At 36.3% G+C, this 12766-nt stretch overlaps 1 protein-coding gene across 1 annotated transcript in view; it reads right to left on the reverse strand.

Annotated features, from left to right (window-relative positions):
- Window positions 1–1306: 1306 nt before the first annotated feature.
- The window catches only part of TTK (TTK protein kinase), a 29640-nt gene continuing 18180 nt past the window's right edge, over window positions 1307–12766 (reverse strand). The window contains exons 12-23 of the mRNA XM_033055500.1: window positions 11832–12007; window positions 11579–11715; window positions 9998–10121; window positions 8845–8937; window positions 7029–7186; window positions 6792–6943; window positions 5575–5699; window positions 5178–5258; window positions 3785–3961; window positions 3367–3457; window positions 3036–3133; window positions 1307–1944 (exon numbers count right to left, since the gene is read on the reverse strand). Coding sequence (XP_032911391.1) covers window positions 1879–1944; window positions 3036–3133; window positions 3367–3457; window positions 3785–3961; window positions 5178–5258; window positions 5575–5699; window positions 6792–6943; window positions 7029–7186; window positions 8845–8937; window positions 9998–10121; window positions 11579–11715; window positions 11832–12007 — 1478 coding nt within the window. The 3' untranslated portion in view covers window positions 1307–1878. The remainder of the gene's footprint in view (window positions 1945–3035; window positions 3134–3366; window positions 3458–3784; window positions 3962–5177; window positions 5259–5574; window positions 5700–6791; window positions 6944–7028; window positions 7187–8844; window positions 8938–9997; window positions 10122–11578; window positions 11716–11831; window positions 12008–12766) is intronic.

Genomic DNA, 12766 nt, shown 5'->3' on the forward strand with positions numbered 1-12766 from the left:
GTGGCAGTTGCCAAGGTATACAGGCATCCTGCAGCATGTCATTGAGGTGGGGAAGGAATATAAATCAACTGCCTATCTGCAATGAAAAAAAAAAATTAAAGGGATGACTGATGACAACCCACTGCTTCTTATCAGTCCCAGGGCTCTTTCATAAGCTCCCTCTCATGCCAGTTATATTTCCTGTGGGTTCTCCAGCAGTCATGGAATAAATGAAAGGTTTGATAAACCATAGACTACAAAAGAAAAATAGCTGTAGCTATTGTAGCACTGTTGTGCAGTAACATAGCACTGCTTCTCAACATCCAACATAAACTAGAGAAGCAAAACAGCAAGGGTTAACAATTGTAACATTAGAATAATTATGAAGAATTTCTTTCAAGATCTGTAATCTAGATGAGTACTTGGGAAACTTTTCAATTGATGAAAAAACACTTCTGCAGAGTAAAAATTTCCTTCTCAGGTTTTTTTCTGAAGAGACTGATACTTCTTCCCCCCCACCCCAAGAAAGCCAAAGTGTTTCAGTTCCCATACCATAGCAGTTTCTCCAACTGTTTAGAATACGAAATGTCCAGAACACTTTTTTCTTCATTGGTTTCAACTTTGAAAATTTTAACATCTGTATAATGAACTGTAAACAAAAGGTGGATACAATTAGCATATGTATTCCTTATGCCTGAAATACCACTGAACTTCCGCAGCAGCAGCAGTAAGTCTTCAAAAAAACAAGCAAGAACAAGACCATTATGGGGAACAAACCTTTTGCACTAGAAATACAGGACAACTACCTCTATCCTGACAGACGATATTCCACACCCTGTTTCATATAATCACAATGAGATCAACACCTTAAGTTTATCATTCCAGGTCTGCTCTTAGGAAGGAGATGTGCTGTTCTTATGCGTGCTCCAGGACTGGGGTAGGCACACATTCTCTGCCCCCTGCTTCAGCCCTTCTCCTTATCAGGTATAGGCCCCACTCCTGATCACTCTCCCTGTGTAATGTGGAGAATCACAGCTAACCCAAAAACAAGGGAGGGCAGGCATGAACATACACTTGTGCCAGAAATGTAATTCAGTTAAAACCTGACCAATCCAGTAACAATCATGTAAAATCTACTTCTCTTAACATTCAGTGCATTTTAGAGAATTCTTAGTATTAATGCTTTTTAAAATCCAAATTAGTGATTTATTAATTACCATTGTAAATCCTGAAGGATTTTCTACTATTCTGAAATTTGAAAAGCAGGCTACATTTACAATACTGTTTTAATACAAGAGCCATTTTATTCATATAAGTCCAGAACAGTACTGATGATTCCATCATAACACTTAACCACAGGAACAGCTCAAAAACTGACATTTACATGCATCTACCAATATTTTAACTGGTGGTTTATACAGAGTGTTCATTTCCTTGGTTATGGCCAAAACTGGACACTAGGTACTTGTTAGCAAAGAACAGAGCAGCATAACACTCTGTTAACGCCTTAGGAGGTTTTTTAAAAGATAGTTCATGTTTTCACAAACATCAATTGCCATTTTTTGGGAACTTTTTTATATTAGCTTCTCATAAGATCTCATCTTTAAAGCTTCTCATACAAGTTTTTGTATTCCAGACACTGTAGTGCATTGTAAGTAACACAGACCATAATCACCAAGTAGCCATTGTTGTTGCTTAACCCAAGCAGCATGCAAGGAGTGGAAGAGCCCACAGTGAAAAGCATTCAATTAAATTCTTTTTAATGACCTGCAGGTATTATCAGAAGAACAAAAAACATACAAAAATGCAAACTTTATGCTGAGTGTCCTTTTAAAAGCTAGCAGCACAAAATAGTTTTTGAACAGACCATACATCTGTTGTCTCTTGAACAGTAGTACATCATTTTGGCTTTGCAAATGCTGATACATCAAGAGCTTTGCCACTGTTGCACTGTTCATATAAAGTCTGAAAGTAAAACACATAGGGTATTCAGGTGAACACAGTTGTACTGCACATGGATTCAAACTATATAAGAAACATTATCACCTGAACTAAATAATCAGATACTGAAATATTCCATACCAAAACTGCTCTTGTCAAACCAAAATAAAAACACTCAAGTCGGCTTAGGTTGTAGCAGCTGTAATGCAGTGCAGTGCCCAGAAGGAAATACATACGCCGACTCAGCAGTGTGGGCAAAATTATAGAGCTTCACAAGTCAGGAGAGAACATGAGCTGCAGAGATCTAAAATCAAGTTTATTCCATTAAATGTCTCCACTATGGAAACACCAGCATGGAAGGAGAGAGTTATTTGTGTACTCAGGGCACACAAGCTTTATATGAGATACTCAAACACCCACAAACAACCACATCGTCGTTTTGTTAGAAGAAAAACTACTTGTTCACCCTCATATTTAAAACAGATCAAGTGCAACTAGAAGTGTAAGTATAAACTCCTTTAGATTTAATATACACTGAATTTGCTTTCCTCCCCATGAAAGCAGCTTTGCCTTCTCAAGGTCTTATGCATACTTTACCACCATTGCTTCTGAGACACAGGTAGAAAGAACAGTGTTAAAGACTTATCAAGCTTCTCTTTTAGGCGATAAAAAGAGGCTGCAATACTTCAACACAAAGGAACTAACTTAGACACAGCATTGCATTAACAGTTCAGCAACTTCCAGCAAGCAGGAAAAGTTGCAGTTCAAAAGTGTGTACATTTAACAGATCAATTTAGATGATTGCGCCATTGTGAGGATTCTTAAATTAGAAGAGCCCCCCACATAGGGGAAACTTAAAAGCAAAGCAGATCTACTGGAAGACGGAAAGGAAAGAAAAAACTAAAAATAAAGATTACTGGCATCATTTTCAACACTTCCAATTCAGAAGATTCTAAAGAGATTCTGCACCCTTGCAAATAAAAGTACTAAGATATGTAATGTTTTTCCAGCTATGCTAAAGACTTCATATATGCATTGTTTCTGCTTTCACTATTCTAACCTTTGTCTGCATGAGCACATACTACTAGACAAAACAAAAAAGAAAGTTTGCTTACCCTCGCAGCTCTAGAAATAGAATTGGGAGAATTCAAGCCAACAAGCTGGCCAAGAATACGTTTCACTTCCTCTGTTGTTCCTTTTGCATTTGGGACACCTGCAGTTAATTTATAGTTATGCTGAAACTGTATACATTCAGTGTAAAAATTGCTAGAACAGTTTGTAAGAGGTTTAAGAATCAAAATATTGAAGTCTTTTCTGAAGCAGACATAGGCACCATACAAAACTGAGTCATGCCAACAAGCTCATAGTACATCTAAGAGTAAAGTGTTTCTTAAAGCATAGTTACAAATACTATTAAATAAAAAACATATTTTAAAATAAATGTACCTGTTTGACAGTGACTTTGAATTTGAACATAGGGATGTACCAGCAACTCCGAAACAGAAATTCTTTCTTTAGGATTTCTTATTAAACAGCGCTGCAAATGAAAAAAGAGGAAGAATGTTTTGCCTATAAATTATGAATTGTCCTAGGAATTCACAGTATTTACTTTGGATGTTGAACTAAAGGACGTAAGTCAGATGACATTCAGTATTTACTTAACTAGTATTGAGCTGAAAAGAGACTAATACAGAAGCTACATGAAGTACCTCTAGCTTCATTCTTTTGTAATAAGGCCTGTTACTGCAAGTAACAGTGAGCATCTATTTGCAGAAAATGTCTCTCAAGCACAACTCATTCAGTTCTAGAAAATGTGTTTTAAATAAAAGAAATTACCGTTATTTAAATCAAAAGGAGCAGTTACCTTCAGCACATCTTGAAGATCCTTCTCAGCAATATCTGGGAACCCTATTTCATAATTTGGATCAACAATAGCATGCATTTTATTGATGTGATTGGTTATATGTTGAAACGGAGTCCTTCCATATGTCATACAGTACAAAATGCAGCCCAGTGACCACACATCGCTTTTGGGACTTATCTAATATTTAAAAAAAAATTGAAGATTACTTAAGAAACCAGCCCTTCGGTCAATTTATCATATCATTGTACACTGTTCATTGTCTAAGATCTTTGTAACTGTTACATAAAATCACCAAGGCAGCATGCCATTACCTACTAAGACAGTGATGTGGCTTCCTTCACTAATATTCCATAAGAAAACTATTCTTATTAACAGTTTTTGAAAATCAACTTACTTTAATAACTAACTTAAAAATTAGTCCTTAACAAGTTGAATTGCAGGATTCCAATTTCAGATTTAAAATAAATACAAGTAAAGCATACTAAATTATTTAAATCCAGGAAACTGTGAGAGATCACAGCTATGTCTCTAAAGTGGAAAACCACAATTCAATTCCCCTGGGTGTAAAGGATTGATATCCATGACACCCAGGCTATTCCTTTCAGGACAACTTTCCACTTCTCTTGTTGAAGCTGAAGCACTTTAAGAGGGAAAGTAGAGGGAGGTGGAAGAAGATGCATACAGAGAACCTGACTCCCAGCACAGTGGGTAGATTTTTGCTTAGATTAACTGAAGAAGCCTACATTATGCATGCAGTTTTAATTTAGAAGTACCAAATCAGGTAAAAAATTATCATCCTTAAAAAGAAAACCACTTATAAAATAGTTTATTCTCTATTTAGAAAGACAAAATTGTATCTTATTATATAATAATACTTCCATTCAACTGTTAGGAAGTTACTCTTCATGTACATATGGATTTTAAATACTTTTCCACCAAACCAAACTTCAGTTGAAGTTTGACTGCCAGTGTGAAAGAGCTTTCCTTCAGTACTTTCCTCATCATTCACATTCCATTGCCCTGGTGATGTTATAAAAATTTCTACAATATACAATACTCTGTAGCATAGAAAAAATAGGATACACTGAACTCATACATGTGGCCCTAAAAATGCCAAAGCCTGTGCCTCTGTTGTACTTTCAATTTTACTCATTAATTGAACGCTTAATTAATTGAACGCTTACATTTTTCTAAACACCATCTGCCAAATGCCTTTAGGTAGTTAGGGAGATTAGGCTTAACCTTCCAACTTTGTACACCATCATCATGGCACAGTAAGTTTTCTTATGTTCAAGTTTCAGTGGAAGATTTCAAATAAACCAAATCTGAAGATACATGATTGAATTACTTTCTTCTTACCATGAAGGGAATAGAAGGAAAAAGATCATACTACCTTAGAATGAGGCTTGCCATTTTCTCCATAGGAAGACCTATCTTCTATTGCTTCAGGTGGCATATAGTTCATTGTGCCAGCCTAGCCATAAAAATGAAAAAATATTCTTGTAAGTAAGGCATGCATAAAATTTAATTCATTAAATAAAAGTTTAGACTTCTGCCCCAAAATACTGAAAAGCATCTCATCTTGTTTGGAAAGCTATTAAGGCTGAAGGCCATTACTTTTCTTTCATTAGAAACATGTAAAAATCAATATACATGACTATTTATATATACATCTAAAACTACTCAGCATAAAATTTCAATAGTAATTGAGGTTATTACAATCAACATTATCAGCAGGTACTATAGCACTTTACAGAAAAATGAACATGAATTTTCCAAAAGTATTTCACCTGAGAATCTTTAATGATACTTGTCACATCTGGCTGCATTTGGTTTGCAATGCCAAAGTCAATTAGTTTTAACATTCCATCAACTATCAGGAAGTTTGCTGGTTTCAGATCACTGTGAATAATGCCTGTGAAAGAGTTTAAAGTAAATCCAAATTACTACCATAAGGTTTAACATTACTCAATTCCCATAACCCTTGCACAGAGAGAAGGTGCAGATTAGCTTTATCTGAATCTCCGCAGATTTCATAAAAGTGCTTCCAATTTTTCTTAAACAGTTAAGACTTGCATGAGTTGACAGTTAGAATTCTACTTATTCAAATCTCTAGCTACCACAGAACAGCTCCAAGCAATTTGAGTTGCACAGTTTGTCTCAGTTTGTGGCAGACCCTCCAGCTCTCTGTGCACATGGCCACAGTGAATTGCTGCTCTGGAGCAATTCAGTGGCCTGTCTACACCTGTAGTTCTCTCTTTAATTAGCTAAGCAGGTGGTTAAAATAAAATAATTGTATTGCTTAGTCTGATTAAAGGTACCACTCACTGGGGAATATACACAACTGACTTCTGACAATCTTTACTTGCACAATTTAACATGAATTTTAGTTCCTATATACATAATCAACCAATTTATCTTGATATTTTACAGAACTCAATGTCCTTTTTCAAAACACCACATGTATGTATGTATGTACCCTGAATTTCAGTAGGTTTTGCTGTTTGCTATATCATTGAATGCTCCGGTCCTGAAAAGAGGTGATGCTTTCTGCTATATGCACTAGTCTTCATTATATATAGGAAAAGATCCAAGTCTGCCCTCTCATTTATGCTATACAGACAAACAGAACATAGATGCAAGATGGCAGAGATGTTATTAATGTCAAAGCTACTTCTGGAAAAAATGAGAGGCTAAAATTTGAGTCTAACAGAGAGCAAGTGGAACTGGGAGTATTTGATGTAGTCTAAAACAGAAAATATTTTCTGGCTGTTGAAAAAAAACATAGCATTACATAAACAGTGATATTTGTGAGATCCTTCTTGAGTTAGCCAAGTCTGTGTCTGGATCAAAATTTACCTTGTTTTTTGCTTCACTGCTTTTTTTGGAAATACAGTAAATACTTATCTTTGAAGATCATGAAGATTACACCAACACTAAAAACAATACTAACTCAAAAATTAAACCATATTATCCTATACAAATACCCAGAATTATTTAAGAATACCATATTCATGGATTGTGTGAACAGCTTCCAGCATATTTTTCCAATAGCTCTTTCGTTCCAAAGGATCCATCTTTTTTTTCTTTTTAAGCCAGCTATTGAGATCAATATTTCCACACTCCATTACCATGTAGATATGTTGATCAGTGATTTCACTAAAAATAAAACATGTATGTTAAAAGTGAAGGAAACATCTTTTTATAGAGAAATACTGATTAAATAAAGTTAGTATTTACTCACTAGCCATAAAGGCGGATGATCTTATCACTATGTTGCTGCAGTTTACTCAAATGAGCAATTTCATTCTTATAGCTCTCAACAGTCTGTTGATCAGCTTCCTCTAGATTCACATATTTGACAGCATACAACTGCTTCTTGTCATTCAGTACTTGAAACACCTGCAAAACAGTATAATTATTAGTGCATTAATAACTTCATTCATCCCTAATTCTGATTTACTGTGGTCATCTATCTCAATTCAGCCAGAATACCAAAGAAATCTACCTCTTCAAAAGGAAGAAATTCATACAAGTCAGCATGACAAAAAAAAAAGTCAAGAGACCAGTTAGCTTTTGACACAGGGTTGTTTCTGTTGTATCTTTGTGCCATATTATAGTTCACCAGGTGTAGAACATCAAGAGCCTGCAGCATTCCTAAAATTACAAAATAACACTGCCAGAGATACAGGTTTGATCTGCCCTCACACATTGATTTTGTCACACTAAAATCATTTAGAGGCTAGATCACACGGCACATTAGAAGAGGTTGAGAGCACAAAGCCTCATTCAGTCTCAAGATGAGAAAGCTGCAAGAAATCCTATTGCTGTCTTCAGCTATTTAAAGTGAAGGTATGACAGACTTCTCTTGAACCATCAAAGTATGAGATGCAACAGACATAGGTAACAACAAGGAAAATTACAGTTGGATATTTTGATTTTTTTCACTGTCCTATAGTCCAACAGGAAAACTGCTTGTCCAGATAGGCTGTGAAAGCTCCATCCTTGCCAATATTTAAACCCAAAACACATGCTCTATTTTGGCCTTGTTTTAAGCAGACTGAGAAAGCGACACACAGAGGTCCCTGCCATCCTACCTCATTCTCCAGCCATGGACTGGCAACACAGGGACCTCTTCTTTCTGGAGTTCCCTGCTGACTGGAAGCTCGCTAATTGACAAGAAGGATGTGAGGGAAGAACCCAGGAAACTACAAAGTTGTTAGCCTAACCTCAGTTGCTGGAGAAATTACAGAGAATATCCTACTGGTACTAATAAAATGCACTACTAAAAATCAGACACCGTCAACATGGATTCACAAAGGGAAAGACCTCTAAGTAATTAATTAAATTAGTTGTCCTTAGGACACATCCTCCAAGAAGCTATGCTAAAACACATGGAGAACTGGAAACTAATTTAAGAGAGCCAGCCGTGCTTCACCACATGCACATGTGACCAACCCAGTGGCCTCCTGTGAGGGACTACATCAGCGGACAAGAGAAGAGCTAGAGATGTCAGCTATCTGACTTCTGTAAGGCCTTTGACATAGTCCCCAGAACAACATCCAGCTAAACTACTTAACACTGTTAAGAAAGTAAAGAACTATAACAAACCCAAGAGATTTTGCCAGTATTGTTTTCCAAGCTCCCATGACCCCACACTTCCACATAAAAAGCAGCTCATTCAGCACTTCAGACGTAGTTGCAACTCTACTTCTCACACAAATTACAGAAGTAGTTGAGATGGCCTGTCTCCTTCAGGCCCTCAATCAACTTCACAAGTTACCCATTTTCCAACACTGCTCTAAACAGCCTGTCACATTAGGATGTACACAATAACAGAAGAGTTGGTTCTACCAGGAATTTTAATGTTTAATCTACCCTAGAAATTACCTTCAAGAGTTTAAGCATAGCACTAAACCAGCAAATTTCTAGATCCCTCAGGCCAATCATTGTGTACATGTTAGCACTAGGTAATCACTAGATGATTTCAATGTGTATTTACAATAGAACTATTACTGTATAAATGAGTGACTGCCTAAAAGGCTAAAGGAGCACGTTACCTTACTCGAGCCTCCACTACCTATTTGCTTTAACACTGTATAAATTCTTCCATTGATGGCAAGGCATTCATGCGAGGGTATAGAAGCTGGAACCTGTGTACACACAGAAAAGGTTAAGAAATGAATATTAGTACATGCAACAGAACTTGAGAGAGTTCTACTTTTTATTAAGTTAAAATGTTTTAAGTTGTCTTGCTCTTTCTGAAGAAGATAAAGTTGTTTAGAAGCAGTAAAGAAACTTCAAATGAAAGTTCAATCCCCATATACTGATCAACATTTGGCACGTGATTTCATTGAACTATTGTAAAACGTGCCAATGCTCTTCATACTGGAAAACAAGGAATTAAGTTCTTTAATAAGACTTCCCAGATCATTAGAGACACCTCCCTCTTTACATATAACACCAGAAACTACATTATCCAAGAAACTTTCAGTCCTAGCATAAAACTTAAGAGCTGTACTGAAAAAATTTACCACTTTACTTGAAGCTAATTACTAGCTAGAAGACTGCAGTAGTGTGAAGTTGAAACAGCATTGCTTGTATCTGCTACACCAAGCCATAGAAAAGCATCAAGTTTGATTTATTAATACTTATCTCTGGTAGGAAGTTTAAACCTATCCCCCAGTTTTATCTACAATGGGGAAGGGTTTACACCTGAATGTGCAACACATCTAAGGTAACCCATTGTTACATTATGTCAGGCCACAACAAAGGTACCAAAATCTGTGAAATCTAACAAAAATGGAGGAGAACTGCTATCTTTTACCTCCCTCAAACTCATGGTTTTCAACACACACTGCTTCTCTTTATTGGTACTGTACTCTAGTGGGTAGTGCCACAGTAAAAGCACTGCAGAACAAAAACAGAGGCTCTAGTTTTTTCCTCTGTCATTATGTAGGATCTGAAAAGGCTTAGGTTGCAGACATTAAGGCTCCAGCATTTTGACAAAATTGAACTGATTTTTCAATACCTGACTTATGTCATCTAAATTCAGACATATACATGAAGTTATTTTAGGAATAATAGACTACTTTCCATTGCTCATCCAGGAAGATGAACAGTAACTTCAGATTAAAAACCATACACACATTTATTTACCTAAAGTAGTTCCCAAATAAAATATGTACTGCAAAAGTGACAGAAAATTATTACCTGCAAGCCAACTTGATTTTGAAATGGAGTTGCTGGAGTATGTGGCAAATAAGGGAACTGACTGTAGGGAGCAGAAATTTGACATCCTGGTAGAAACTTGTCCTTTACGACAGGTGTGCTGAAACTAAGAAAAAACATGAACAATATCTGCATTAGTTGTATTTTCTTAAGATAATTTTAACAACAAAGTTGAAATCTTCAGTGTTTCTTGAAAGTTAAATCCTATTGACTAGCAAGAGCCCAAGCCTCCACTTCATTCAATAATTATCATTAAGACCACTTCAACTTCTTCATTTAGAAGTCCTTTTAGAAATACACTGAAACTATAACATACTTAGCAAATACCTTTAAAAACACCGATTCACTATCTTGAGGTAATAGCTGGCACTTCCCAGAAACTGAAAAGTGAAAGAACTATAAAGCTAGAAGAGCTGACTATAAGAGAATGTGAGCCAGTTACTCTTCTCCAGCTTATTATTTATTCAAAACTTTAGATTACCTGTTTTTTTAGAGCAAGCATATTGAGACAGACAACTTCAAAAATTCTCACTCTTGCCTTGAGAGTTTTAGCTACACTCTGTATGAGCAGAAAGATCATGGATTTAAGAAAACTAAAGACTGCAAAAAATCCTATGGATTTTTTAATTTGTTTTCCTGATGTGTCTACCATCTATTTAGTTATACTTTTGAATACACTTTATTTTTCCCCACTACCCACTACTAAATATCCTTAGTATTTTACAGAAACTAATGCTAAGATCAGAACTGGAAAAGAATGTATAAAACTAGGATTTATTTGGTAGAGTAAAATCACAGAAGAAAAAAAAAAAAAAAGGACAAAGCATGGTTTTCTTTGAATACAGAAACCCTCTGCAATTCTGCATATTTACCATGTATGTACATACAAACTAAGTAAAGAGAATTTAATCAAGGACTATTACCAAGTTCCTTTGTGAAATTATGTGGTTCTTGCCCTACATTTATTCTGAATTCTACAGCTGCAGAGACAGAGGTCCTACCAACAGGAACGGAGCTTACTCAGCATACAACCTCGACCTACATGATTCATCCTAGAGACTTATGAAAACAATAAGTAATCACATAATTAGAAAGATTTGCCAACACAGGCATAGGGGTTTATGCTTAATTTAAGGTAACATGGATAAACAAATACCATAATTTCCTAACATAAGTGCTTAATTCTGCAAGCCTCTGGATTTCTTGAGGTGCTTTTAAAAAACCTCAGACACTTGCATCATAGGAAATAAACTGATATATAGTTACCAATCTAAAAAGTATGTCAACCACATAAAAGTTATCCAAAAGAAAGGGTCATGTAGCAGGGATCAGTGAAAAAAGGTAAATGCTCTACTAAGGGCTTATTGAGTTGATAGCAAATATTCAAAAAGCTGAAAAGCTGCCCAAAAAGGCAAAGGTCCCTAAAAGCAATCCGAATCTCAAAGTCAGGCACTTGACAGAAGCATTTGGAATGTTTGCTGTGTAAACAGAAAAACTGAGAAACCCTGGAAAGGCTTAAGCAGATTTTTACAAAGATCAACTACCATCTTTTAGTAGGCTTACCAGGCCATATAGTCATTAGATGCGGTGCTTGGTGTTCCATAAATGTGTGATGGGCCACTTATCTTAGAAACGGGATCTAGTGGGGATAATTGTCTTGAAAGGGGATGATCAGACTGGTCAAGGTTCCTTTGTTTTCCCTAAGGGCAAAGCAAGATGTTTTATCACACAAGGAGCTGCAATTAAGAACAGAAATAATTTCTTCAACATAAGGCTGCTGCTAGCACACATGTAGTACACACTTTTGTTATTTTACCTCTCCATAGCAGCTTTTCTGTGACACTTCTTGAGTTGTTTTTTTATTCCTGGCATTAATACAGTTGAGTTTAATCTGCTCCAACTGCTTTCGATAGCTTTCACCAAAACTAGAGTGTTGCTGTTGACTTTCCAGACTCCTGGGCTCTGGTATATTCAGCTCCAGAACTTGATTTTCTGGGGGCGGGGGAAGGGGGGGTGGGGTGGGGAAACACCATGGATTAAAAAATTATTCAATATTCAACACTTGAAAAGTTCCTAGAATAATTTTACCTCATTTTCTAGATCAGACTAAACAAACAGATTTACTGGAACTTGGCTTTAAAAGACATTAATGAAGTCCTTAGGCTCCATGTTTAATTCAGTGTAGTAAAATAGCAACTTTGTTCAAAATCTTAGGATAATACTCTAACAGTAACAGAGATGTAACTGTTTCCTTCACCAACACACAAAACCCATAAAGAGTACATTCATAAATTATACTACAACATCCAATGATATTGAGTAGGTTTATAAAGCACTGAAGATAAGCTTGTTACCATAACTCCAAATTAGAAGTCTCTTGTCTATGACAACAGGTAACCTATAATCCAGTGTAATGACTGAAGCCAGAGGCCTGAAGGGACTTGGCACTCTGTCTTCTGGTTCCTTTTGCACAGGTAATACGAGAGAAAAATGGTGTGATGTGGCAGTGCAAGCTGCTAAAAGCACAGTTTAAGAGTGTTCATTCACAAGCTTGCAAACTTTTCTTCTCAAATTACTAGAAAGCAGCATCCCATACTGAGCAGCTTAGTGCAATCCAGCTGCTGAAGGACTGAACTACCAGCATCTCACCTGGAAATGTGAATGAAGCACAAACAGGGAAAGTATGACCAGAAAAAATAAACTGTTCCCAGTGCAAGTCAGTGGTAAAATTTCACTGGGGGGCTGAGGGGA

Source organism: Catharus ustulatus, chromosome 3, assembly GCF_009819885.2.
Source record: "Catharus ustulatus isolate bCatUst1 chromosome 3, bCatUst1.pri.v2, whole genome shotgun sequence".
In the NCBI taxonomy this organism is placed as follows: Eukaryota; Metazoa; Chordata; class Aves; order Passeriformes; family Turdidae; genus Catharus; species Catharus ustulatus.